Source organism: Meleagris gallopavo, chromosome 10 (genome assembly GCF_905368555.1).
Source record: "Meleagris gallopavo chromosome 10, MGAL_WU_HG_1.1, whole genome shotgun sequence".
In the NCBI taxonomy this organism is placed as follows: domain Eukaryota; kingdom Metazoa; phylum Chordata; class Aves; order Galliformes; family Phasianidae; genus Meleagris; species Meleagris gallopavo.
The window spans coordinates 5,792,871-5,819,874 of NC_139413.1; the positions used below are offsets into that span (position 1 = coordinate 5,792,871).

The window sequence follows — 27,004 nt, forward strand, 5'->3', positions numbered from 1 at the left end:
GTTTTTTTTTTTTTCTTCCCTATTTGTGTTGCTTCAGAAATGCCTGTAGAATCCAGGTGCACGTTAATTAAGGTGCTGAGATCATTGTATGTTTGTGCCTCGCGGGAGGCTTGCAGGAGCTGTTACGTTTGAGACTTTCCACCATCTTCACGCAGGTTCTACCAGTGAAAACATCAGAGCCGGAGCCGCCTGTAGCCGTCCGCCTCTCCGTGCCCGGAGAACGGGCGTTCGGCGCGGCTGTTCCTCGGGAGCGCCGCCGATGCGGGAAGTACCGCCCTTCTTGAGCGGTAGCCAATAGGAAGCAGCCGAGGCGGGGGCAGCAGCCAATCAGCGGCGCGGACGCTGCGCTCAATCGGAGCGCTGCGCGCTCGGATGCCGTCAGTGGGGGCGCGGTACGGGAACACGTGTTCGGGACCGGCCCCGGATCGAACGGAACGGCCGAACCGGGGCCATGGAGCTGCTGCCCCGCAGCCCCGGGGAGTTCGGCTCGGCGCGGTACTGGGACCGGTTCTTCCGACAGCGGGGGCAGCGGCCCTTCGAGTGGTACGGGGCGTTCCCGGAGCTGTGCCCTGTGCTGCTCAAGTACGTGCGGCCCCGCGACAAGGTGAGGCCCGATTCTCCGCTCCCGGTTCGGCGTGCTTCCTATCGCTCTCTGCCGTGCAGATCCCCCGGTTCTGCCCGGGTTGCTCTCCACATCTGAGCTTTGTAACCCCCGTGCCTCGCAACTGGGTTGACTGCTTGCACTGCAACCGTGCTCTTATAGACTGTGTCATTTCAGCTGGCCCTTTGGCTGGTGCCTGGGGAAGCTCTCACCCTACCCTTGCTAACTGAATTAGCAGCACAGTGAGATCTGGCTAACTGAAGGGAAAGAGGCTGCAACACGGTGCTCCGTACTCAGCTGTCAGCTCTTGGCGCAAGGAATATGATGTTTCCAGTGTGCTGTAGCAAGAAATCAGAAGATACGCACATGTTGTTCCACCATGGGGTTAAATCATCCAGATAATCCCCAAAAGTGAGGCAATGTAGGCACATCGCGTCTGTGTCCACGTGCCTTTATGGAATGGTTGTTAGGGCCATGGGGAGAATCTGGAGATGCTATGGATGTGGAGGTGCTATGGATGTGGTTCTTGCTGAGGGCTCCTGGTTAATGTCCCATTGTTGCACTCTAACACTTTGAGGTATGTATGCGGGGCACCCTCACCATCACTGCTGCTCTTGTCCCTCTTTCCAGGTTCTTGTGATCGGCTGTGGGAACTCGGAGCTGAGTGAGCAGATGTACGACACGGGGATGTGTGAGGACATTGTGAACATTGACATCAGCGATGCCGTGATCCGTCAGATGCAGGAGCGGAGCGCAAGCAAGAGGCCAAAGATGAGCTACCTGCAGATGGACATGCTTCACATGGACTTCCCGGATGCCCACTTCCAAGTGGCCCTCGACAAAGGCACGCTGGATGCCATACTCACCGATGATGAGGAGGTCACTCTATCTAAGGTGGACAGGATGTTTGCTGAAATCAGCCGGGTCCTGCAGGTGGGAGGGCGCTACCTCTGTGTCTCCTTGGCTCAAGCCCATGTGCTGAAGAAAGCAGTGGAATACTTCTCCCAGGAAGGCTGGGTAGTGCGTGTTCATGAAGTGGCCACCAGCGGGGACAAGCAGCAGTTTGTCCTCCCGGTCTTTGTCTATGTCATGACAAAGTTCAGGAAGATCCCTGGCTCTGCGCTGCAGATCCTGGAGATCTGCTCTGAGGAGCAGGACAAGCCACTGCGATTGGAGAGCGCAGAGCGGCTGGTGGAGGCGGTGAAAGACAGGCAGCACTACGCCCTGCTCCGCAGCCAGCTCAGCAAAGCCCCCTGTGGGGAGCAGCTTTCCCTGGATCTGTGTGATAAAGCCAGCGGGCGGCCCCGCTACACACTGTATGTAGTCGACAGCCCTGCGGTGAAACCTTCCTGTGACAATCGCTTTGCCATCTTCATCAGTGAGTACAGCCTTTCCTGCATGCAAAGAGACAGCATTCCGGGAGCTGCTATAGCAGCAGTGGTCCTGGTCTGCAGGAATTGGAGCTGAAGAGGGAAATCATCTGTCCCTGTGGGGTTTGGTTGGGGTTTTACTCACAGAGATTTGTCAAACTCTGCCAGACGCCCGGTTAGCTTCCTGTGTGCCTGCAGAGTCTGAGGCTCAGCACAAACCACAGATGAGTTTTGGGGTTGTTGGACACCCCTTTGTCATGAGATATGGCCCCTACACGAGCCTGCCCAATTTGAGAAAGGTCCTTTTGATCACTGATTGTGCAGCCTAGCTCTAGGCACAAGGCTGTGTCACGCAGTGCTGCCTCCTTGTGAAATCTCTGTACCCTACAGTTCCTCGCCAGAGTGGTTGTGCAGGGGCCAACACCTGCTTGGGGCTCTCCTGACCGCATCCCCCATCTGCAGTCCCGCAGGGCAGAGAAACCGAGTGGCTCTTTGGGACGGAGGAAGGGCGGAGGCAGCTGGCTGCCAGCGCGGGCTTTGGGCGCCTGGTCACCGTGGCCCTGCACAGGGAGCAGCACTACGAGGGCATGGCGAGCATCCAGGCAGAGCTGTCGGGGAAGGTGATGGAGCTGGCCCCGCCAGGCCTCCCCGCCCGGCAGCAGGTGAGCCCACTCCCTTGGCTTTCTGGCTTTCCCATTGCCCAGGCCAACCCCAGAATGCTAAACACACAGACACGCACACACAAAAAAAAAGGCCACCCCAAAAACTAGAGAGCATCTAGCCCTATCTTTCCACCTTTAACTTTTTTCATCTCTTCTGTCTTCTCTTTCTTGCTCCAACTCCCCAGGCCCCCCTTGTAAAAGGCCTTTGGGTGCTGGCTCGCTGTACTCCAACATAGATCAGGATGAGCCCAGTGTCCTGTGCACTGCCTACAGCTCATCCTGCTGCTCCCTGGATGTGTCAGCTTCATCATACTCCTCTAGACACAGTCTAGACACGGCCAGCGCCTGTCCCTATAGTCACGAGTCTCTGTCCTCCCTGCAGGTGCCCTTCCTGTCTGTGGGAGGGGACATCGGGGTGCGGACAGTATGGCACTGTGACACCAGCCCGCTGAGTGGGGAGTTTGTCGTGGAGGACGTCAAGGGGAACGATGCGTGCTACTTCCGTCGCCTCGTCTTCCTCAGCAACAGGAACGTGGTGCAGTCAGAGGCCCGACTCCTGGCCCCTGCACCTCCCCCAGGTATGTTGAGGAGATGGTTAGGGACAGGGCAGGACCGAGGATGACTTTGGGTGGTAGGGAGTGAGATGAATGTGAGGAAGAAGATGAAGAGTCACGCTGGGGCCTGTCTGTCTTGTCTCAGTGCAGATGTGGGTGGGGTTTTGCTCTCTGCATTGCTGGTGGGACTTGGGTTTGGAGTGGTCAGTCCCCAGAAAGCACCCCTGGCTCCAGCCTCACCTTACCTCCTGTCTTTCAGGCCAGAAGAAACGGAGGAAAGACAAGAAGAAGCCTGGCCCTGCCGAGCCTCCTATGGCAATTGACAAGAGCTACCTGTGCTGTGAGCACCACAAGGCCATGGTGGCAGGGCTCTGCTTGCTGGGCAGCTCTGATCCCCTGCCAGGTGATGAGGCGGGAAGGGATTTTTCAGGCTGTGAAGCCAGAAGTAGCTTGGGGCAGGCGGGATGGGATGGGCAGAGGGAGCGTGGCAGTACTGGCAGCTCACCTGGGCTTTGTCCCCTGGCAGGAGCCCCAATTGCAGTGCTGGTGGTGGGACTTGGCGGTGGCAGCCTGCCCCTCTTCGTCCATGACTATTTCCCGCAGGCCCGCGTGGCTGTAGTGGAGATCGACCCCTCCATGCTGGAGGTGGCCACACGCTGGTTTGGCTTCTCCCAGGGTGACCGGATGCAGGTGCACATTGCTGACGGCCTGGACCACGTGGCCAAGCTGGCAGCTGAAGGTACTGTCTTTCAGAGCTTTAATTCTGTTTCCTGTCCTGCCCTCATACTGGTTTCCAGCTCTGCCTCTTGCCTCTCCCTGTGCTATCCTGTCCTTCCATGACCTCCATGTTGTGGAATGGTGTTCCCCATGTTTCTCCTGCACCTCATGCCATGTGTCACAAGCTCCAGCCTTGACAGGTCCCTGCAGCAAGCAGGCTTGCCCTTGTCAGTGTGTGTGCAGGGGACCTTCTATTTGCTGTCTTTCCTCCGTCCAGAAGGTGCTGTCACAAGAAGCAGCTGGAAGTGGCAGAGGGCCTGGCCACCATGTTCGCTGCTTCCCCACCCAATGTGGTTCATCCCTGTCCCGTGGAATAACGAGTCTGTGTTCCCTCTTGCAGCCCCAGCTCAGTATGATGCCATCATGTTTGATGTGGACAGTAAAGACCTCACATTGGGAATGAGCTGCCCACCTCCAGCATTCGTGGAGAAGCCCTTCCTGGAGAAAGTTAAAACCATTCTCAAGCCAGAAGGTACGAGGTGGGCTCTGGTTGTGGTGCCCCTGCAGGTGCTAGGGCTGGGCTGGCTGGTCCTGGACAGGGTTTGGGTGGTGGGTTCCTCATCCTGGAAAGCACTGGCTGTGTTGCTGTGACTGATGTGTGGCAGCTGCCTTTCCCAGCAGATCCCAGCTCCCATTGATGTGGAGCTGGGCCAAGGGCACTCGTGCTGCTTAGAGCTGCATGTGAGATGGAGCTGGTAGCACCAGTGGTACTGATACAGCTATGTTTGTGTAGAGGGCGGGTGAGCATGGAGGCCTGTGCAGGATGCCAGGCTCACAAGTGGCTGTCCTGAACCCCTCTTGCTCTACTGCAGGGGTCTTTGTGCTCAACCTGGTGTGCCGCGATGCTCGGCTGAAGGAGTCTGTCCTGGCCATCCTCAGGGAAGTCTTCCCCCTGCTCTACGCACGCCGCATCGATGGGGAGGTCAACGAGATCTTGTTCTGCCAGCCCAGCCCCAAGAGCCGGCGGGACCCCGTGGAGCTCACAGTGCTTGCCCAGGCACTGGAGGGGTCAATGCAGCAATTGGGGCGCTATTGGGACAGCTCGTATGTGCTGGCAGACATGCTGCAGACCATCACCATCCTCTGAGAGGGGCCCTGATGCCATTTGAGCAAAAGGAGTGCCTGCATGGTGCTGCAGCTGGGACATTGTTGACCCTGCAGGGAGTCAGTTCTGGCCTCGTGCCTGCCTGAAGGATGCAGCTGGCATGGAAAGGGGCTCCCTACAGCAGGAGGGAGCCCAGCGTGCCTCCTGGAGTGCTGAGGCTCTGCTCTTTGCATAAAACGGGGCTGGGGAAAAGTGCTGGGAGAGCAGGGAGCTGCACTGCCCATGGGACAGTGTTGGGGTGGTGAAGGGAAGAAGGTGCTCCAGGGTTGACAGGGCTGTGTGTTTGTATCTGTCCCTACTGCTTTCCTATTGTGGTTAAATATCACTCTGACCATCCTTTTCCCTTCCAGCTCTGCTCCTTTCCCACGTTCTTCCACACCTCCAAGAGCTCTGCTTGTTGGCATCTCTGCAAACCCCCAGCTCTGCCCCGAGGCTGGTAGCAGATGTGTATAGATGGGCTGAGTGCTGTGAGAATAAAGCTCAGGACCGCTCTTGAGGTTCACAGTGCTCCACCAGCTTTATTTCTCGCTAGCAGTGATGGGATACTGCAGTCCCTTTGGTGGGCGATGTCCCTGCTGCTCTGGGGCATGCCAGGTCCTGCCAGGCTGTGCAGGGAGTTGCTTAGATCCCATGTCCGTTGCTCTCTGCATTATTCTACTTCATGTAGTGGGACAAGTTGGTGCCCCACTTTCTCCTTTGACTGGCCTGTTTCTGTGCAGTGCAAGCAGATGCCTTTTTTTTTTTTTTTTTTTTTTCTTTTTTGCAAAGTACTTTTGATCCTCCCCAGGCACTCAGAGTGCTCGTGAGCATCAGCGCTCAGATTTGGGCTGGCCAGCTCCCCGCTGCAGACAGATAAGCTGTGACAGCTCTGTGCTGCTTTGTGCTCTGCCTGGGGCTGCACGCAGTCGCCGGTCACTGGCAGGGGCAAGGCTGGAACACAGCTTGTGCAGCAGTCTGTCTGCCCTGCGCAGTTCTCTTCTAAATCTCTTTAGTCATTAGCACTTTTTTTTTTTGAAGGATGTCTATTATCCATCCAGCTCAGCGACGGCAAATTTCTCAACTCTTATCAGCAGTGCTGCATTCAGTCTATTTTTAACTCTCTTTCCAATTCTCAACATAATTCCAATGACACAGATTAGCGTGCGTGCCCTTTATTTTATCTAAACCATTTCATTTCTTCCCCGGCAGCTCACACAAAGGGTGCGTTCATCTCTCCTTTGTCCAGTTCTGCATTTCTGCTGCGTTTCCTAATTGCTGTGTAATGCCACATCCTGTTGGAAAAACAAAAGGCATCTATTGGGAAGAAAGTGGCTATGAGACCTCAGTCCGTTGCAGCTGTCCTTGCAGTCACTGACAGCCCTGCAGTGTTGGTCAAGAAATATATTTCAGCCAGAAAACCAGCAAATATCTAATGCTGCTGCAATTACCTGCAATTCTCTGTAGGTGAAAGCAGAATAATTGATTGGTAGAAATTCTTTCTCAGGGCAGCAAAAAGGGGGTAGATAACGTATATTTTTGGCAGCTGTTTTGCTGAGTGTTTTGGCAGTATACTATGTTTGCTTTACTCTTCACTTCCTTCCTTTACAGCATGGGCACATTGTAAACAGGGGAGCTAGAAGCAAGAGCTCCTGTCACTTAGCAACCTCTGATGGTCTCGGAGATGCTGACATCTTTCCTTTCTGGATTTCCCAGCACAAAAAGAAAGCACTGTGTAAATGGGAGCACAGCTCAGCCCTGAGCTGATTTCCTCCAGAACTGTGTACAGCAAGCCTGGCTCTGCTGGCTGGGGATGCAGGAGGCATGCAGTTGGGCTGCAACGAGTGGCTGCTGCTGCTTCCCAGGTGCCCTCAGTGGGAGGCTGCAGGGAAACTTCTCTGCCGGCTGTAGTGCAGCACAGCCTTTCTTGTACTTTCAGTCTCTTTTGCAGCCCCAGGGTCTCCTTTCTGAGCTGTCCTTGCTGGCAGATGCACCGCGTGATGCTGGCTGGCACGGTAATGCCAGTGCTGCAAACCTGCAGAGCCAAGCAGTAGTGGAAACCTGGGAGCTCCCCTTGCAGCACAGGCACCAACACCACGCCTCCTGCTTCATGCAGATCAGCTGTATGAAAAGCTCTGCAAGACCTTGGGTTTGGAGCCGAGCCAAGGAGAGGGCGAGGAAGGTCCCTGGAGAGATGGGAAAATCATGCGTGAAGGAGCGTGCCTCTTCTGAATGTGGCCCGCGGGAGGACGCAACCTTTGCTGCGCTCTGCTGACGGGGGGAGCAGCGTGCCTGGCTGCTCATTGCAGGCATCTGCATCTCCTCTGTGGCAGCTCCTATATAACCCATTCTCCGTGAAGGGAATTGTGCTGGCGTGCATTTATAAAGCAGCCTGGGGACCTGAACTGAATGTCCCGTTTTAACGTCACGCTGCCTGGTTTGGAAGAGCTGTTAGTGGGTAAGGAAGAGCGACAGCTGTGCCCTGAAACCAAGCTTCCCATTTATTTTGCTATGAGCCAGAGTAGGACATACTTGCTATCCATAGACTTGATCTGAAATGCACTGGAGGCTCCTGCCTGCTCTGTGAGCCTGGGAACCTGAGCAGGTAGTGCTGGAGCTGGTGACATCCAGAGGTACCACCACCCTTCCCACCATGCTGGGAGAGCTGGGGCCGTGAAGGTGTCATCTCCTTTGTGAGCACAATGTATGACAAAAGGAAGTGAGAACAAGTGTGGGACACTGAAGCCTTGTGCTCCTTGGGAAAACAGGGACCTAGAGGTGCCTTCTCTTTCCTTTTCTGGCATCTTAGAGCTGTTAGAAAATGTGTATCCTTGGCATAGCATATGCATGCATGATGCAAATGTTTGTGCTTTTGCGAGGAAGTGGGAAAGTTATATTCTGACTGCCTGTGGCATGTTCTGGGAGAGGGCAGATTTTTCTAAGTGATGGAGTCACAGGGTGAGCATGGTCAGCTTAGCCAGAAACAGGGGAAACTTCCCGGACTTCAGGGAATAATTTAATCTTTTTATAGTAATTGATGTTTTCTCATTTATTTTTAATAAGAGGAAGGAAACAAAGACATAATTATAAAAGCTACTGGAAAGGACAGGTCCCCAGGTTACCAGTTTCAGGGTAGCACAGTGTTGCCCCCAGGGATCCTGCCATATCCAGTGCTTGTTTCTCTTGCACTGAGGGGGGCCTGGTGCCAGGCTGCTCCTTTCCTGACAGTAATGATTTCAGAAGTGACGGGAAACGTGCCTACACTTGTGCTGGGAGGGTTTTGCCAAAGTGTGATGCTGTTGTTCCTGACTCCCAGTAGGAACCCATTGGCTGGAAGAAGGCCAAAAAGCTCCTCTGATGCCTCCTGGCACAGGCTGCTCAGTCGGGAGTGTGAAAAAAATTCATGCTGTTAATTGGCATAATTATGCCAATAACCCCAGGCTCCATCTAGATAGAAAGGAACACAAGGCTTTTCCCAGAAGGGCAGAGACAGAGTAATAATAACTCCTTAGCCTGAGATAAACACAATTCTTCCTCCTTGGATACCAGGCAGCATCTTCCCTTGCCACGAGGACAAGTTCAGCTCTTACCTTACCCTTTGCATGGAGAGCGAGGGGCTTCATGATGAGCTGAGGTCCATGGAGCGCGTTCAGCCGTGCCCGTGCTGGCGGTGTGCCCTCAGTCCCAGCTGTATGCAAGGATGGCTTTAGGCCTCGTGCTGGGGCTCAGCTCCTTCGGTGGCTCCGTCCATAGCTGTCTGTCTGTGCCCCCGGCTAGAAGCAGGCCCGCTGTAGGGATTCACTTCTTTTGCTCGCTGTGAGCTCCGGCCAAGATGTTTTGATAGCACTCCAGACCGTCAGCGCCTGTCAGCCCTTGGATGCTCGCAGCTCCCTGTTGTTTTGCTATTCGTGCTGAGCAAGCCCTGTGTCTGGCTTAGCACAGAGGATCACTTCCGTCACTGCAGGGCTCCGCAGCCTTGTCTGGGATGTCTCTGTGTTGTGACGGCTGCCAGTCATCGCAGCTAAATCTCATCGTTATTTGCCGTACCTCCAGCTTGGCTTCACCACACAACTCACGCTGAACCCTCTGCACTTCTTTCCTCTGCGATACGAAGGCAGCCTGTTCCCAAACCCGAGGTGCTCCTCCAACTGCGCTATGGGGTAACGTTACGCCTCATAACCACCCAGCCCGACGGAACACGCTTCTCCCCGCGGGGCTCATCGCACGGAGCCCGGCAGGCGACCGGCCTGCAGGTTCCCGCCAGCAGCTGGGGGGCGTGGCCTCGCGGGGCGGGGGCGTGGTCTCAGCCGAGGGGCCGCCTACCAGCCGGGAGCGGGGGCGCATGCGCAGTGCGCAGGCCGTTACCTGTCAGCGGAGGAGGCGGCGGTGCGGCGGGATGGAGGGGCTCATCCCGCTCGTCAACCGGCTGCAGGACGCCTTCGCGGCGCTGGGCCAGAACTGCCTGCTCGATCTGCCGCAGATCGCGGTGGTGGGAGGGCAGAGCGCCGGCAAGAGCTCCGTGCTGGAGAACTGCGTCTCCAGGTAAGACGGCGGCCGCCCCCTCCCCAGCCCTCCCGTCCCCATAGCGGCTGCGCGCGCCCCTCCTAACGGTCCCCTCTTCGCGCGCCCCCCGCGGCGCCGCCCCGGCAGGTTGTGTGGGGCGAAGCGCCGAGCGCGGCCGCGTCCCTCCGTGCGTCCCCGCCCGCCGCCGCCCGTCGGGGTGCGCTCGCTCGGGTGCACCTGGAGCCGAGGGTCGGCCGATCTGTGTGGAGCGGGGCTTAACGTCCGTTGCGGTCGTCGCGGTTCCAGGTTCTAGGCTGGGGGTCTCCCCGGTAGGAACGCGCTCGGTGCCCGCGTCGCACGAAGGCTGGTGGTGCGGCCGGCGGGATCTTCTTATGAACGCGGTGAGCACGAACTCCTCGTGCCGCTCCCCGGGTTCCTCCTGCGCTGGGCATGCGGGCTCCTCAAGCGAGGCGTTATGGCGGAGAGGAAAGGCCTCTGTATGTTTGTGGGGAACGAGGAGGTTCTGGTCCCTGTCACGAAGCCTCATCTGTGTTGGCACCTGCCCGGGAGCAGAGGTCGCAGAGGTCGGTGTGATGATGGCTATGGGCTGCTGGCTGCCTCTGAGTCCCGCTAAGCTACTGGAAGGATGAGCTGCTGATTGGTACTGGGAGCTGCTTCTTGCTGCTGCCCTGCCAGAGGGCTCTGCTTCGTGTGAGCAGGCAAAGCTCTTCTGTGAGTGCGGTGTGCTCCTGCTCACCAGCACAGGAGTCACAGAATCACAGAATATCCTGAGTTGGAAGGGACCCCTAAGGATCATTGAGTCCAAGCCCAGCCAGAGTAAAAGGTGAAAGTGAAAAGTTGGTGCTGCCCTGACCCATCTGAAAAGAGGCTGGAACCTGCTGCACAAATAAGGCCATCTAGCAAGAATTAGGAAGCAAAGCTAAGGACAGTGACCTTTTTCACCTGCATAGTTACTTGCTGTGCACCCTGCAGGCACTGCCAAACTCTTCCAAGGGGAGTTCACAGCAGCCTGTGGAGCACTGGGGGGTGTTTCTGTCGTGCTGCAGTCTGGAGTATTTCAACCTTGCCCACATTGTTGTCCTGTGCAGTAGCACTCAGAGACCAGAATCGCCCAATCTGTTGTAACTCCATACCTGTAAGCTTGAAGTCTTTTGTAAATATCAAAAAGCCTTACTTCAAATCTATTTCCATGAGGTTTAAGTAAATATGTTTTATTCTTGCCTTTTGTCCGTGCTGGGTGAGCACGTGTGGTCAGCAGATGTGTGGTTACTTGCTAAGCTGTGAGAACTTGATTTGAACCTTCAGAACCAGATGGGCAAGTATCTGTGAGACTGAAGAGCATTTCTGGTTGGCAGATCAGCAGGTAAAAAGCACTTTTTAGTTAGAAAATTCCTGTATTTACATGATAACAAAGCTCTTCTCTGGAAAACAAGTTTATTGTATCTGTATGTGTCTTAATATGGCTGATACAGGTAGCATGCCATTGTAGAGATGTCCTGTGCTCATTTATTTTTATTTGTGATGCATTGCCTATGCCTACGACGTGCTCAACCACAGTGCAAACAGTAATAGTAACACAATTCTCATAGAAATTGTCATCAAAATAGAGCAGTCCAGCATGACTCTGATGTTTGAGCTTTAGCTCTCATGCATTATTTTTTTCATCACATGAATTGTTATCGTTAGTGGGTTTTGAAATCTTAGCCTTCAGAGAGACAGCTGAGAAGCTCTCTCTTTCAAAAGTGGCTGCAGTTGGTGGCAGGAGGGCACAGGGGTTAGTAGGGCTCTGAACTCTGGGAACGGGTTGGTTTTTCTCAGCAGCCCGTAGCCACTGGGCTGACGTGCTGATTTCAGAGCCCTTTGCTTTTGATCTTGTGAAGTACTTAAAGATGACTTTATTTTCCCATACAGACAGAAAGCGTTTATTTGCTTGCAGGTGGTATTGGAGTTAGATCTTCCTTATGCAGCCTTACTCTCTGCATTTCCAGCATCTAGTTAGTATCTTGCAAGTCTGACTGGCCTCAGTGCTTGCATGCAGCAGAGTTGTGTGTGTGTTTGCCTCTGCAGGAATTGTGTGACAGCCAGAGCCACGCATTTCCTTGGGATTGGTTTGGGACAAAGCTGCAGCAGGGCAGCATCAAGGCTCCCAATACAGCAATTATTGTTGCTATTTGGGTTCACATCCTTTCACGTATTTAGAGAGTTTACTCATTGTTTATTTCTCCTCTGTGTGCAATGAAGTCTTCCTTTTTTTGGTAATTAAGGAACTCTGTTTGAAGTCCTTGGATGTTACGTTGGGATGAAAATAAGAGACTCTGGAGAACAGTGGAGGACAGCAGCATTTACACTTACGTGTTAGTCCTTCACGTGTTCCTAACTGGAGCTCATGGTGCTCATTGGAGGAAATGGTATTGTCTGAAGAGTACGGGAAGAACAAATGTTCACAGGCCTGCTTCTGTGCAACAAAAGCAAATGTGCCCATACAGTGCTGGGGCAGTGCTTAAAGCGAAGCTGGTGGGAGAGAGCCCGAGAAGCACAAAGAGAATCCAAGCTCCAGCCGCTCAGTGGGAGCAGGGTACGGGATTGTGACCTGATGTGTTGTTTGTGCTTTTTGAGCGACTTGCTTTTGGTGATAACAAGGTTATTTATAAGGAAATTAGGATCAGGAAGCAATCCTTGGGAATTGTATCCGGGTAGAGAGTTTCCCTATTATTTCACATGTTAAGATGGGCTTCCAAGATCGCTTGCCATCTGTGCCTTTGCTTATCTTGTCAGGGCCTCTTTCTCCAGATTTTCATCAGAGCCTCATTTAATTCTTACAGATAGTGAGAAATTAATAATTAGATTTCAAAGCTGAAAGCTCTTTACTTCCTTCCCTGCCTAATGTAATATAAAATGGATATGGCCGAATAATTGTTTTATAAGAGATGTGAAGTCCTGATTGTAAGCCTGTCAGTCACAGTCACACAATTGCTTTCATTCTAAGAGCCCAAGGACTGCTTTTGTCATAGAGCTTTGCAGCTTTTTGATCTCAGTCGCTTTGGATAATCTTAAGGCCCCTACGCGGTGTGCAGCTATTTGTTATGAAATATGTACCACTTTCTGCCTTTTGCATTGCTGTTCTTCGTGTGCTCCGCTCATTCCTGTTCCTGTTGATGGTGAATGTGAAATGCTGAGGCATTAAGGGAAGAGAAGGGGCTTCAATCCAACCACTGGAGCAGAGTGTTTCTCCCAGCAGGCATCCTGGGGAGATGGCTTACATCGCTGCAGATATTTTATTCTTTCAGTTTTCTGTCATTGACAGAAGCACTTCTTTTTACAGGAAATTCACCTCTTACATGAAACAGGCACAGAAAAGCCAAGCGGCAGGAGATGCAGGCATCTCCGTGGTGCTCTGCGTTCTTTTTTTAATCTTAAGGACCTTCTGGAAATGAGAACCTACCCCTCCTTTTCCTGACTAATTAAGCCATTGTACGGCTGCATTGAGGGTATTAGTGTAGCTATCAAAACACTCTGGTGTGCTGAAAGCAAGGATTGTTTCTGGGGATTCCATTAAATGGAAACAGTAGCAAATGAGACAGTGGCTCCTTTTGGTTCCTTCCCCAAATTCTTTTATAGATGTAAAGGTTGTTAAACAAACGTGGCTATTTAGAAGTGATGTAGATGGCCTAGTTTTGTCCTTACATAAAAATCTGATGTGAATTGAAAGTTCAGTTTTACCCCAGGTCCTGAGAATTGGTATGTGCCAAGTGAAACAAACGTGCAGTTAGAACAGGCGTGCAAAGAATGATGCTAATTAGTTTTTTCAAGAATTTTCTTTTAAATATGAGTTGAGGACCCATGTCTCTTATTTCTGGCATTTAAAGTTTGTTATTAACACATTTAGTCTGTTTTTAAGAAAAGCTGTGCTCAGTGATGAGGCAGAGCATTGGGAGCCCTGGCTCACATCCTGGTGTTTAAGTTCAGCTTATCAAGTGCTTTACAGAGATGTTAATCATTAAGTAGTTTTTACCTCTGCTGAAAAGTGTACCTAGGAGATATGCATGGCCTTAATACACTAATAGATAAATGCATGTTAGCAGTGTGACTGCACATGCACCTGCAAACGTAGGGAGTGAACTGCTACAGGTTATGGGAGGATTCTGTGCTTTTCTCTACCTCTGCTTTATGGCATGACCTCATGCCTTTTTAAATGTTACCCACGCCTGTATCCTCACACACGTGCCTCAAGTCTCTACTCTGTAGGTACGTTTATGATTTTGATTTTTTAAAAATTATTTTATTTTTAACTTTCATTTATTTTTAAAGGAAAATATGAACGTATAATCTTAATGTTTGCATGGAATAACTGCAACTGTAGTCTAAAGCTTGCTGTGACACATTTTTCTGCTTTGTGGGATGGCTGCTTTAGATATCCATATGACACTAAAGCAGGACATTGGGTTCTGCTTGCAGTAGCTGAGATGCAGCAGGGTTCTGCTTTCCACAAAGGGCTCCTTGCCAGTGTTCAGTCTGATCCTTCAGAGAGATCACATTGTGCTTTGGCATCCGTCTGTTAATCATGGAACAAATTGGTATTCTTCTGAAGGATTCACACATTTCTTGCATAACCTCTGCCTAGATTGCAAGCACTGAGGGGCAGAATCCATTTTTGCTCTTTCTGTTTTTTAAACGGTGCATGACAAAGCAAGGCCTTCTGGTTACTGTGAACTCCCCTTGCTCACTGTCCTCATGTGCAGAGACTTACAGGGAGGCTCTTTAATGCTGTGTGTCTGCAGTGTAAATATGCTGAGAGCAGGAAGTGAGCATTATTTAAGTGTGACCTTGCATCTTTTTTCTTCTGCAAGTTGCAGTAAGACGAACAAGGCAGCATTATTGAACTTGAGAGGAGCAAATCCCATTTAACTGCATGCTGGGCTTTGATGTACTGCCAAGTACTGTTGTCTGTGATAGCCTCTGGGATGCAAAGGAGACTGTAGCTGGAGATAAGAGAAGTTTCCAACCAAGACATCTAGCAATAATGTCAGCTTTTGTAATTTGTGTGAGGAAGTCATGCTTAAATCAATACCTAGCAGAGTATTTCTGCATCCTAACTCCTGTGCAAGATTCTATCCTTCAAAGACGTAGGAGTTCTACTTGCTGTAACACAGCTAGATTTCTACCTTCACAGCTGATAAAACCAAAGCTGGATTCCTCTTAAGCACTTGGTACCTTGTTTCCTATGTAGTTGCCTGCAAATCTACATGATTCAGTAGTGCTCATCTACGTGGGATGCACTAAAGTGACCCGTGTGTAGATTCACCTGCAGAGAACAGGCAGGGCTCCGTCGCAAGCACAAGAACAACTGGAAGGTACCTGCAGCTTCTTCCAGCTGAGCTGGGAACTGCTGAAGGCACTTGTAACATCAACCATAGAGGCAATGTTGTGCTCTGATGTGCTCACCTGTTCTTTGGTTCAGGTGGACAGAAGGTCCCCAGAGTCCATCATTTCTGGGAAGTTCCTCCCCACTACCATCTCTTACTGTTGTCTTTCTGTCTATAAATTCAGGCTGCGGTTCCCTTTGTGTTCTCTCTTCATACATTTTTGGAAGCAGTAGAAAAACTGAATCTAGACACATTTCAGCTTTGCAAAAGGATCTTTGATGGCTTGTCTAGTACAAAGAAAGGTAGCTTCACGTTTTCACATGTTCATCACAAAAGAGAGAAATGCATTGTCACAGTGTATCTGGAGAGTCAGAGGTTTTGCCCTCGGTCTTTGTGATACATCATAGCTGATTGCATTCTGTACCTCTGCTTAATGGCTCAGTGTTGATGGATCTGAGATCAGCACACTGACTTGGGAGGAAAGACTGAAGCTTGTTTTGTCTGAGTTTTGATGACAACTCTGAGATTTGCAGTATCCAAAAGTTTTGGCATGACGAGATGATCCAGAGGTGAGCTGTGTGCTAAATGTGTGCCTTTACAAAGTAGGTAGCTTCATGCAGCTGGGAACACGTCGCCTACTGCCTGATCCTCACAGCCAGCACGTTTTTGTTTGTCTGATTATATCTTCCTCAAATATTTCTTCAGAAGAAAAAGAAACACCAACCAGCAACATAGTTAACAGTGTTTGGCAGCTATAAGTTCAAAAAAAGAAAAGCAGCCCAACAACTCGCCTTGTGTTTAGTGCACTGACAACAATTTGAGGTGAGGAAAGAACGTTTGCCGTTTGTTTCTTGTACTGAAATATCAGATCTCACTGCATTAGTATGCATCCTGAGAATGGATGGGCTTTCATGCACGAACAGCATATGTAAATTAGCCTTTTCCTAAAAGCAGACACATCTGATTAGGGAGAATACTGTTGTCCTGAGAGGCCTGCTTTACTCTTTTCAGCATGAAATTCTAAGAATTGCTGGGGTTTTGTTTGTTCTGTGGTTTCTCCCCCCACCCCCCGGCTTGGAATTGATGGAGAGCACCACTGGGCAGGAAATAGCAGGAGCTTTTGTTGAATCTTAAAAGAGAGAGGAAAAGGGGCATTTTCACAAATGGAATTAGGATGATGCAGCAAAGTTTTGGGTGTCTGCCAGGGAAGACAGATGCATCGTGCATACAGTGCCTTGCCTACGAGACTGCACATTGGCAGCTTCCTGATCTGTTCATCCAGCAAGCCCACAGCCCGGCATAATCACTGCAAACAGAGCACCGTTCAGCTCAGTGCTCGCGTGTGTTTGCCTGGCAACTTTTCATAGCTGAGTATGGCAAATTTTCAGCCCTATGAACACTACTGAGGCTTCACAACATTCTATTACGTAGTAGATTATATTTTTAAGTAGTAGAAAGCACGTTCTTTTTATTTGCTACTGTGAACAAGCTTGTCTTTTTCTGTGCAGAACTGCAGTGTAAGGAAAGAACTCTCATTGCTGTCAAAATATGATTTTGGGATAATGTGATGGTCGGTATCTTCTGTCCAGTTATGTTTACTGGAAAACTTCACCACAGGGGCTGGGATCCCAGACTCTGACTCCTGAGGATGTGCCCAGTTGTGTGGGCTGCAGTGTGTGGTTCCTGCTCTTGGGTGTTGGAGTGCATCTTGATGCAGCAATGTAACTGATTTCTCTGCTGAAGGAAGCCTTACCTTGAGAAAATGTCTGCTACAAACGTACTTAAGAGATCCCAGTGTGCTGGTAGAGATGGCAGCATCTATGCTGTGTGGTTTACAAAAAATCCCTGGAAGGACTGGTATAAATCTATAAGAGCTATTACATCCAAGGTCATTGCATGTCCACAGCCTCTTACTGCATTTAGCTTGCCTGGCAGGTAGGTGTCATTGGTCTTCAATAAGGAGACTTAATTATTCTGTGCATCTTTATCTAAGCCCCATTAATTTAGACTGAGATTTTGCCTAAATCATTGAATGACGCTGTGGGAGATTCCCTTGATTGACAGACAGGCCAAAACAGAAGAACATCTACTATTCTGTAACTAATGAGAGGAGGTGAGGGATCAAGTGGTCGCTGATAAGAAGAATTGGTCTCTGTGCTTTGAGTTAATGAGGAAGAACACATATAGCCAAATACCAGCGTGAAGTGAAAGTGATGTATGCTGCTCAATTACTGAATACTGAATAAGAATGGTTTGTGGTTCAGAATTCCAAAGCACAACAAAGGAACTGCCTTGCAGCTTCTAGAACTTGAAATGTTTCCCTGTACTGTTTCTAGTGCTATTTGAAGGGCAGAGGAGCTGTGCTTCCAGAGCCACTGGGGAACAATAAATACAGCGATGTCCACAGCAGGTCTTCAGATGGACACTTTTAGCATTAAGAGTTCTTTAGTTATAAATTAACTGGGTTTGGTTTGTGGGTTTGAAAAAGTGAACCTGAGGAAAGATGCTAACAGTTATTAACGGGTCTCCTGTAGTTTTCCACTGGGCCATGCTTTGTTGTTGTGTAGCACTGTGCTTTAAGGCTAAAATGTGACAAATGCCAGAAAATGAAAGCGATCTCAGGTACTGTGGTGCAATGTATGTTTATTGCAGGCACAGGAAGTGCTTGGCATGCGCTCATATGTTGGTGTTCACCATGAAGTGCTGCCTTCCTGGGCACGAGAGACCAGTGCTCCTGGTGTTCCCGGCTGGAGCTGTGTGGAACAATGAACGTGTGCTGGAGAACTGCCCAGGAAAACTGTTGACTTTTGACCTGATTGCTTCCTATTGCAATTAAAGCTGTGTTGTAGTTCTAGCAATCCTTGGCAATAAAGGTCTAATAATCGACATTTTCCTCCATCCTTTGGTTTCCTGAATCCCCCTTGTGTTTTGTAAGAATTCACTGTATTGATATCAGTGTGAGCTCAGCACTTACCCTGTACAGTACTGACCACTTGTCAAAAGTGCAGGGCGTTGCACAGTACCACACCGTTGCACAGTGCCAGAGTAGAATGGACTGAAGTTGTTCTTCTGAAATGACAATCAAGTTTGAAGTGGTGATGCATCATCAGTCTTCACCTTGTGTGCACAGCCTGGGGGCTTTTTTGCATTTTTTTTCCTTTGATATGTTGACTGCTGCTAGTATGCCAGAGAGCTGCTAAATGAAAACTATTCTCTGACCTAGAGAGCCCCCTGTACCACATAATGCCTGTTTCGCTTTGTATTTTGATACGTTTATCTTTGTGAGCTGTAGTCCTGTTTTTAACTAGACAAGCTCATTGAGCAGACTCTTGCCTAGTTTGCTTTGCAGCACTGTGCTGTGGTTTCAGCTCTTTCTGAATGTATACAAGCGTGATCCCATCTCTCCTGTGAGATCCTTCCCATTAATGAATCGTCCAGTTTCAGCTCATTTGTTCCTTGAGCGTCAGTCAGAGAGACAGACATGGGAACTTTGTTTTTCAGTTCAACAGTGAACCACCGCAGGAAAGACCAGACCTCAAAGCGTTGTGCCATTGTGAACCAATAATGTATTGGTATGGCCGTTTAGGAACAGGCTTTGCGTCCTGTAACATCAGTTTATGGCACCTGTCTTTTAACAAGTCATATTCAAACTAATATCTGTTACCTTTGGTCATTGAACAAATGTTTTAGTAGATATACTTGTCCTGTTCTTTGATATTGGAAATGAGCAGTAATAGATGCTGAAGACAGTACAGTTGTTGTGCAGCAAGATGAGAGTAATTGTAAAGCTTTTAGGGTAAAAATTACTTGGCCATAAAAATAATAGTTTTCCTTAAAAATATTTACTGATATTCCAACAGATAAGTATGTTCTAAGGCTGCTGAGTTACTGAGGTGATGTTCTCGCATGCCTGGCTGCTTGTATCTCAGCTGTTTTGGGCAAATGGTCACATTGTGCTGCCAGCCTGCAAAGCGTCACGTCAGAGCAGAGCTGCTGCTGAGCTGGCACATGTGCTGCCAGCAGAGGAGCTTTTGTTGAAAACAATGAGAATAGAGGTATAAAAGTAGCTCAATTCTTGTGGTAGGATGCCTAGCTTTTGTTCCCAGCTTTATTCTTGTTTCTTGCACCTTGTCATTTTTATCCATTCTTGCTTTTGCGCACTGAGGTGCCCACCGGCTCGCCCCGCAGAGCACCCCTGTTTCTCTCCCTTGCTGCTGTCTTCGCCCACACGTTCTCAGGAACATCTTTTATTTCCTGGATGAATTTCTTTACAGTGGCTTCACCTGCGATGGGATTGTTCTGCAAAGATCTGTAGGCAGAAGGCTGGGAAAAGCAGCTATCTGCAAACTGCCCTCTGCTTCAGTGTTAAGGGCACAGCAGGATGTTAAGGGGCATCATTTGTTGGTCTGATGGGACCTTTGAGTCTTGGCTGTTGTATAATCAATGGATATACAGATGGCGTGTATATATACAGATATATGTATATATACAGGTGTGTGTGTGTGTGTGTATGTATGTGTATGTATATATATATATATATATCCAGGAGCTTGGCAAATATAACTTATATTGGAGTAGTGAGAGAAAGTCACTCACCCTATCCTGGGCTCACGAGATGAACTCCAATGGAGTGGATCTCCAGAGAGATCCTTCCCCCCTGGCAGTCAGCTCTTAAATGGGTCTAGGAAAGGTGGAGCCAGGCTCCACCCCTTCCGGCAGCACAGGTGATTTGCCTTCACCTGTGCTCCCGTGGCTGACTCATTGCTCACCTCAGGTGATTAATCAGAGGTTCAGGCTGTGATTCAGCAGCCCCATACAGCTGTCTTCAGTCCTGTAGTATTTGCTGCCTCTATTTTGCTTTTAAGAAACATTGCATTTTGCAGATGTTTTGGGGGAAAGTGAGGGTTTGGGGCCATTCTTAATACATCACTGGTTGTTTTTTTTTCTGCACTGCTAACAAACCCTGTGGAGAATGCTTTCTAAATCGAGGGGATGGGGAAGCACCTGCATCCTGTCTTGTAGCTTTCAAAGCAGGATTTCTGCAGGAGCACTCCCTGTGATTCCCCTATTGCTGGAGTTGGGAAGTAGTACTATTTTTGCTTTTTCTTTAAAAAAAAAAGTGAAGATACAATTTAACTTGTAGTTTAACTTGAAGATAACTTTAACTTGTTTAACTTCCACAGTAGGAAGGGTTACCAAATGCAGTCTGTTGTTACAATTAGAGAGGGTTATCAAATGCAGCCTACTGTGAGCATGGAAAGAGAATGTTCTGATGATTAGTGGCTTATTCTTCTTTGTAATTTTGCTGCTGAGGAAAAGTCAGTGTTGTAAACTAGGAATTGTGTGAATGCAGTGTTCTTTATCTCTGGATGTGTTTAGTCTGAAAACTGATCAGTATTTTTAACCTTTAACTCTCTCAAGAAGGATTTCAGGGCCTTGTGTGATGTTACAGACTGCCCTGGTTTGTTCTGACTGGTCAGTTTGTCCTGAATAATGATTCCTTTTAGCTTCTTGGTGGAGGAAAAAAAGATTAAAGAATTCAAGTCTGAAATTATCATCTTGGTAGGCATTTTCTACACCCTGGGCTACTGTGACTTATGTACTGGGTTACAGTACATAAAGAGAAAGGAATACGTTTTTCTTAAAATGTTCTCATCTTCACCGCGAGAATGTATCAGTAGCTGGCACTTGGCTGTGAGACAGGCATCTCTCAGGAGGTAAGGAAGTTGTAACAGACCTTTTGAAACCTTTGATATCTCTTTAAGCTACTTCTTTGATCCTTTTGCTGTCTCAAGTGTTGCAAAACATCACAGCAGATACAGATCAGTATAAGTAATGCTTTTTGCAAGATCTTTGCTTTAAAGAGTGTGTATTTGTATGATTGTACTCTCTGTGCATCTTCAAGTGGAGTATAGGATGGGGACGTGTTTATTTAGAGACGCCAGTAAATGTGGGCATGGCTTCAGGTCCTCTGTATGCATTGTGAGTTGTAAGGTGTTCTATATGATGATTGTGAGGAAATAGCATTGGTAATTAATGTTTACTCCATATTTGTCTGTTGATCTATTGCTATCTTGAATCAAAATTAACAGCCCAAATTCGTAGTACAGTTTGAGGTGTCTCTGTCCCCACCAACCCTCCACTTTCATTGAAGCTCAAAGGTTCCAAATCAAATACCTTATGTAAATGGACAGTCCTTTCTGGGTTGTAACTTCTTTTTTATTCATGTTTCTAGGGATTTTCTTCCACGAGGCTCTGGGATTGTAACAAGACGACCATTGGTGTTGCAACTTGTCACTGCCAAAACAGGTAACCTCTCTTTCTTCTGAGTTTGGTGCCTTGACAAAATGCTGTTGTGTACTTCAGCAGGAGGAAATTAAAAATCCAGGAAAATTAATCAATGCAAAGAAAGGTGCAACTGCACTGCCTGGAACAAGGGCTAATTGCTTCAAAACTGCGTACTCTAGGCCACCTAAACTCATTGTCCTGTCTGGTAAAATAATGCAACCTAAATCCTAGAGAACATAGTCAATTTGATCCAAGATCAAACTTGTGGCAGAGGAGAAAAGAATTATTGCAAGCAAATTGTTTCAGAAGTTAATTTTGATTTTGCATTTCTTAATGAGCTCTGCAGTTATATTAGTTAATACATCAAAATTAAGGTACTTCTGTCTTCATCCCTTGCTCCAGTGCACACGGATTTTGTTTCACACAGCTTGTTTTCATGACTTGTCTTTTTAGGTTGGACTCACTGCACTAAGTAGAGCAGAAGGTAGACTTTGTGAGAATGAGGCTCCTGTATATTTGTCTGGTCAAAAATGAAAATACTGCATGTGTATACCACTGAGCTATGTGAGATATTGAGACCTTTCATCAGAATTCACCACTTGGTACTCTTCCAAGTGATGTGTCATCTGCTGTCAAGTAGCTCCATTCTCTGGCATGTTTAAAACCTGTTTCCCGTTTCTCTCTTTTTTTTTTTTTTTTTTTTTTTCCATGCTAAACCAACATAAGCAATAAAATCACTGGTTTTCTGTTGACATCTTCTGAAATGAGTGAAAAGAAATTACATCCAAAATAGGATTTAACAAGAAATTCTCTTTAAACTGTGATACACTGTGAAGCTGGGGAAGAAACAAAGTTCAAACTGTCTGCAGGACTTGAGTCTGTCTCTGTGTGAGATGTAATTAAGTTTTTGGGTGCATTTTTTCTCTAAAATGTCCCTCTGTCATTCAGCAGGAAGGTAGGCTTCAGTCTGCCTGCACTCTAAATTTTTCTCTGGCTTACTGCTTGTAAAATACATTCATGACATCAATACTTCTATGAAATTTTCTTTAGTTATATACTACAAAAGTGAAAGGAAAGATTGTAGAATCGAGTATTTCTGTATGCCCAACTTATACGTCAGGGATTTAAAGTATGTAGTGTGTACTTATAGTGTTTTATACATAGTAGAAGATCAAGTTCATTTAAGTTAGAAGTACGAACACTTGTCAAATCTGCATGCCTGGCTTTAGAGTCCTGATAAAAATGCTGAAACATGAAGAAGGACCAAATGTGAAAAATCATGATGTAATTTTCCCAGCACCATGTAGGAGCAGAAGAAAGAAAAGAATTGAGCTCTGGGCTGGCATTCCGAACAAAATGACTGAACTGAGGGGACATAAGAAAAAGAGTGTAACATTTTGCTTCCTTTAAGGTGGTTAAATCTTCCTTGACATCCATCCTAAACGTACCCTGCCTGATCTGTACTGCCTTGTTTTGTAAAATCCTTGTTTTCTCTTTGGTTAAGGTCAATGAAAGGATTTCTCTCTCTTCCTGATATTTTCCCCATTAATATATTCATGTAATGTTTCCAGCCTTAGTTAGGCATCTACAGCTTTGTCTGAATGCCTGAGAAGTAGTTTTTCCATTATAGCTTAAAAACAACAACAATTCTGAAGCAATAAGCTTCTGCCTAGCGTATTGTTTCCTAGATGCTAGGGCATATTTATCCCTTCTGGAAATGCTGTGTATTTCTTGTTTTGGATTAGATATCAGCACCTTTGAACATGTGGGCTTTGATTATTTTGTTACTTTCTTTAAACTGTGTTTCATTATTTGATTTTGGTAGTTTTGGTGGTGAATTTTAAAAGATAAAGGTATTTGGAGCTGCTTTAATCTTTCAGAACTGATTTAAAAGAGAAAATAAACTGCTCAGAGAAGCACAGTGTTCTCTCACAGGAAGCAGATGCTGGACTGATTTTTATCAAGTTCATAATTATTATATAAGCTGTTACAGAAAGTAGTTAGAGGATATTATCAGGTTTTTGCTACTATAACAATCTTAACTGCTTTCTAATCCTAGAACCTTTCTCACCTCTTAAAAATAGCTATTCTTAACCTTGTAGTATTCTGGGGAGGGGGAACAGAACACTTTCTATATACTGTGCACTGTAACATATAAGCATGCAGAGTTGACTGCAGGGTATTTAAGAAGTGTTTTCGACTGTCTGAGGATCTTTTTGAAAGATGAATTGGGCTGATGGAAGAGGTTAAGGCTTCCTTTGGCTTTCAGTTGTGGCGCTAAGGGTTGAAGGTTGCATTTGCGCACACTCGAGTAAGAGGAAACTTTGGTTGCTCACTCTTAGGCTTGGAGATGTCATGGAGGGGTACAGCAGGGTTTGGCTGGGAGACATTACTAGTGATCTCCTAGGGTATGATATGTCTGGGTAAAGAGCTGGTGTTTTTGTGCCTTAAAAATGAGAATATACAAGCGGTAGTGTGAGACAATCTGATATGAGACAGTATTTTAGGAGTTTGTCTGTGTCTTTTTAAAAATTTCTGTGTAATTAGTGCAAAGCTATTTTGCTGTGATCTATTGACTTCCTCTAATTACAGTAACATTTTTTTGCTATATGTGGCTTTGTGCCATTTGCATTTCCATATCCATGCAAGCACTGTACTCTGCTGAAATCTTGGAGGCAAAGAGAGGTTTTAATTATCACAGCTGACATGACAGCTGTCAGTAGTTGTGCCTGTTTTCCTTTGAGTTTGATAATGAGAGAAGTACCTGGTAGCATGAAATAAGTCATAGTATGGATGTTAAAAATGTATAGTACTGCAAACAACTCTCTCTTGTTCTTCACTGTACTACTTGGGGCTCTTCTTGGGTCCACCTGAATTTCTTCTTGGAACTGCCCAGCTGCATTACAAATGAAACAGTAAATGTGTTCTGCATTCAATAAACCACTGTATCAGCTATAGGAGGAAAAAAAACATCTCCATCCTGTAAGTATTTGAGTCTCCAAGGTGGTTCTCTTCTTGTACTCAGAATTTGGTATTCATTGCTTGTCCTAAAGCTGTTCATCAGCAGTCCTGAAGGTAGGATCACAGTGCTGCATGCTTAGTTTTCATCTCATGTTTATAATTCTCTGGTTTCCCTACTGTTGAAGAAAGATGGCGTATATGAGGTTTTGCTGAAATTGAGCCAAATAGCATGAAGTCATTGTTCTGTAATAAACAAATACTGGTAATGCAGCTTTGTTTGCCACATAGAAATCACAACTGAGAGCTCCCATCTCACATTGAGTGTGCAGAATGATCCAGATGCAGCTTGATGGTGTGTGGTCACTGTGCTCAACCCTGGGCAGTTATGCAGCATTGGGAATGTCCTGTGCCAGGTGAAGCAGGACTCTTGCTCCTGGGTGCTTTGCTGCTAGGCTTTGAAGGAACTCAGAATATAGGAGAAAACAGTCCATTGGAGAGGACTCACTTCAGTGAGTTTTTAGAAGACACAGATGTGGTGCTGTTAGCTGGCAGCTGCTCTGCTGGTGAGCTTTGGATTGTTGCAGGGCAAACAGGACAATTGTGCTGAATGAGCTGAGGCATTCAGGTGCTGTTTGTGGGAGTGACTTCATCTCCCTTCTTCTGGGTGAGAAGTTGGATGTGAGGGCACTTGACTTTGTGAATCTGATATCCAAACCAGACGAAAGATGTGCTGGTTCTTCAAGCATTTGACTGCTGCTTCATAAGGAACAGGAAGCTCATTTGTTCTGACCAGAAAGCATTTGGTTTAAATACTAAACAGTTGTGGTGTTTCAGTTGAGTGCTGCTCTCATCCTCCCTTACTCGTGATTCCTCTTCAGGAGGAGGGATGCAACTACAGACTCCTATAGTTGTGCTCCTGGAAGTATTTCTCTGTGCGTATCTTTAGGATGTAAGTGTTAGCACACAGTATGAGCTGGGACAGGAGCTATAAGGGCTGTGTTAGTGTTCAGTCATCTTGGAGAAGCATAACTGAAGTCTGTATCAGGTACCTTACTTTCATTTCAACTCTTACTCTTCTGTCTGCAAATTTTACTGATAAGTATGCTAACACTCTGTTGCCAGCATTCCTCAAGGGAATGCTTGAGATTTTCTTCCATTCACTTGGTGTGCCTTCATTTATGCATAAAAACCTATTTTCTAAACACAATTTTATTGCAGCATTCCTATGACTTTAGGCAATCTGTTCTTCTTTCTGATATGTTTTCTCCTGCTTGTGACGGTGAAGTAATTATCTAGGTTCCTTGAGACTGGCTACTGTGCTTTTTAAACAGTAACAACAGCTAAAAGATGTTCTCTGGTTTTGGGTGAGGCTATTGCTGTAGGTCTTACATTTGTTCGAAATGCTTTGCTCGCTATGTAAATTGGCTGTTTAAATGTTAAAATGCTGTGGTACTAGGAGGGTTGTTTTCCTCATTTTGATAACTGTTTTTTGAGGAGCTTTAAATTTCTTTCATGGTCATCTTTTGATTTCTCTGCTAAAGAAATGTCAGGCTAACAGATTTTGAGAAGTGTTACTGAGCTGGAGGTTTTTAGACGAACGCTCCACATGTTCAGTGCCCACATTTGTTTCAGTTCTGCCAATTAGAACATTAAGTGGAATGTAAATCACTGTAAGGTTCAAAAATGTTGTGAATTTTTTTCTCAAATCTTGCAGATGCTCTTTCCTTTTGAAGTTGCTGAGCTTTAATGCAAGTATCGTGTGTTACGAGGCTTCACTCCTTAGGCATATCCATCTTTTATTGCCATCTGGTGGCAACAAACATCCATAAGAGAAAATGGAAAAAATTGTTAAAAGAATGTAGGCTGCTTAATCACTTAATTCAAATGATCTCACAGACTTCTTCAGCAGGAATGGGGCAGTGAAAGACCCGCCATCCAAACAAGGCTAAGAAGGATAGCGCCGCTAGTGGAAGGCTGCAGGCACTCCTCTGCCTCGCTTACTGGTCTGTGTGTCTGTGCAGTAACCTGAGTAGAACTGCAGTGGCATTCACGTTTGATCGCTGACAGAACATAAACCACTGATGTCACGCTCTTGTAAAACACAGAAGTAAATGTTGTACAAGGTACACAAACAGAAATACAGTCTTAAAAACAATGAGTTGCATAGAAAGTGTGAGCTCTAGAACAAGGTTGAAAGAACAGAGATGTCTCTTTTGTTTTGTTTCCTAGAAGGAAAAACTGTCAAGGATGCACCAGACTATTTCAGTGAATAGCATACTTACTTTTCCTCCCCCTATATGAGTGTTTACCATTATAATTAAAGCATTTAATTGGTTCCTAAGTCTATGACCTGGTATTTTATGCTGGTCAAATCTATTCTGTTTCCAATGTTTTTAAGCTCTTTGGCTATGATGTTCTTGTCATTCAGTGCACTAACAGGAATACCACTTCAGAAAACACTTGTTCTTCTTGTAGACTTGCTGTTTGAAGGTTAGCAGTGGAAGACCTGAGTTTTTTATCTTCATCATGTCAACAAAGCTAGAGCAATGGAGAATTAAGAGGAATTGTAGATTGGATGAGACAAGAAGGGTTTTTGATTCTGCCTCTCTCTCTCCTATTAAAAAATATTGAACGATTTGCTAAAGTCTAAATGGATCAACTGCGTTTACTTTGTTCAGAAAAAACTGGTCCATCATCACAGAAAAGGTGATGGGCTTTAACTCATGAAGTCTGGTTCCATGTTTTTAAATCACTCTTTTGAAAAGTGCCCTGAGGCTGGTGGATTGTTAGCTGAAGCTAGCAAAAATGTCATTGCTGGGGTGA

The 27,004-nt window shown here is 47.1% G+C and overlaps 2 protein-coding genes and 1 long non-coding RNA gene across 11 annotated transcripts in view; 2 read left to right on the forward strand and 1 right to left on the reverse strand.

Annotated features, from left to right (window-relative positions):
- The first annotated feature begins 140 nt into the window (after positions 1–140).
- METTL13 (methyltransferase 13, eEF1A N-terminus and K55) lies at positions 141–6,205 on the forward strand. The gene is made up of 8 exons (XM_003208587.5): positions 141–604; positions 1,232–1,979; positions 2,434–2,633; positions 3,016–3,211; positions 3,447–3,590; positions 3,714–3,926; positions 4,305–4,436; positions 4,777–6,205. The coding sequence occupies exons 1-8, from the start codon at positions 452–454 to the stop codon at positions 5,049–5,051; spliced, it is 2,061 nt and encodes a 686-aa protein (XP_003208635.2). The 5' UTR covers positions 141–451; the 3' UTR covers positions 5,052–6,205.
- On the reverse strand, positions 6,205–9,397 carry LOC109364180 (uncharacterized). 2 transcript variants are annotated; one of them, XR_014885181.1, is made up of 2 exons: positions 8,641–9,397; positions 6,205–7,231 (listed from the first exon to the last, which is right to left on the reverse strand). It is a non-coding gene; the product is annotated as an uncharacterized LOC109364180 (long non-coding RNA). The 2 variants fall into 2 exon arrangements; XR_014885180.1 differs by having other exon boundaries at positions 8,636–9,397.
- DNM3 (dynamin 3) overlaps positions 9,363–27,004 on the forward strand; it is a 171,464-nt gene continuing 153,822 nt past the window's right edge. For 2 of the 8 annotated variants that reach the window (XR_014885174.1, XR_014885175.1), the window contains exons 1-2: positions 9,363–9,587; positions 21,168–21,241. Coding sequence is in view for 5 of the 8 variants with exons in the window: in XM_085231476.1 (XP_085087602.1) it covers positions 20,426–20,649; positions 21,168–21,241 (298 nt within the window). In the remaining 3 variants the exon portion in view is untranslated. Of the gene's footprint in view, positions 9,588–19,610; positions 20,650–21,167; positions 21,242–27,004 lie in introns of those variants that run through there. The other 6 variants (XR_014885176.1, XM_085231477.1, XM_085231480.1 and 3 more) reach the window with 5 other exon arrangements.

Bases quoted from the DNA above. Each gene is read 5' to 3' on its own strand.
- METTL13 (XM_003208587.5), top strand. From the start codon at position 452: ATGGAGCTGCTGCCCCGCAGCCCCGGGGAGTTCGGCTCGGCGCGGTAC. The intron at 3,212-3,446 runs GTATGTTGAGGA...CCTGTCTTTCAG, and splicing joins GGCCCCTGCACCTCCCCCAG to GCCAGAAGAAACGGAGGAAA. The intron at 3,591-3,713 runs GTGATGAGGCGG...GTCCCCTGGCAG, and splicing joins CAGCTCTGATCCCCTGCCAG to GAGCCCCAATTGCAGTGCTG.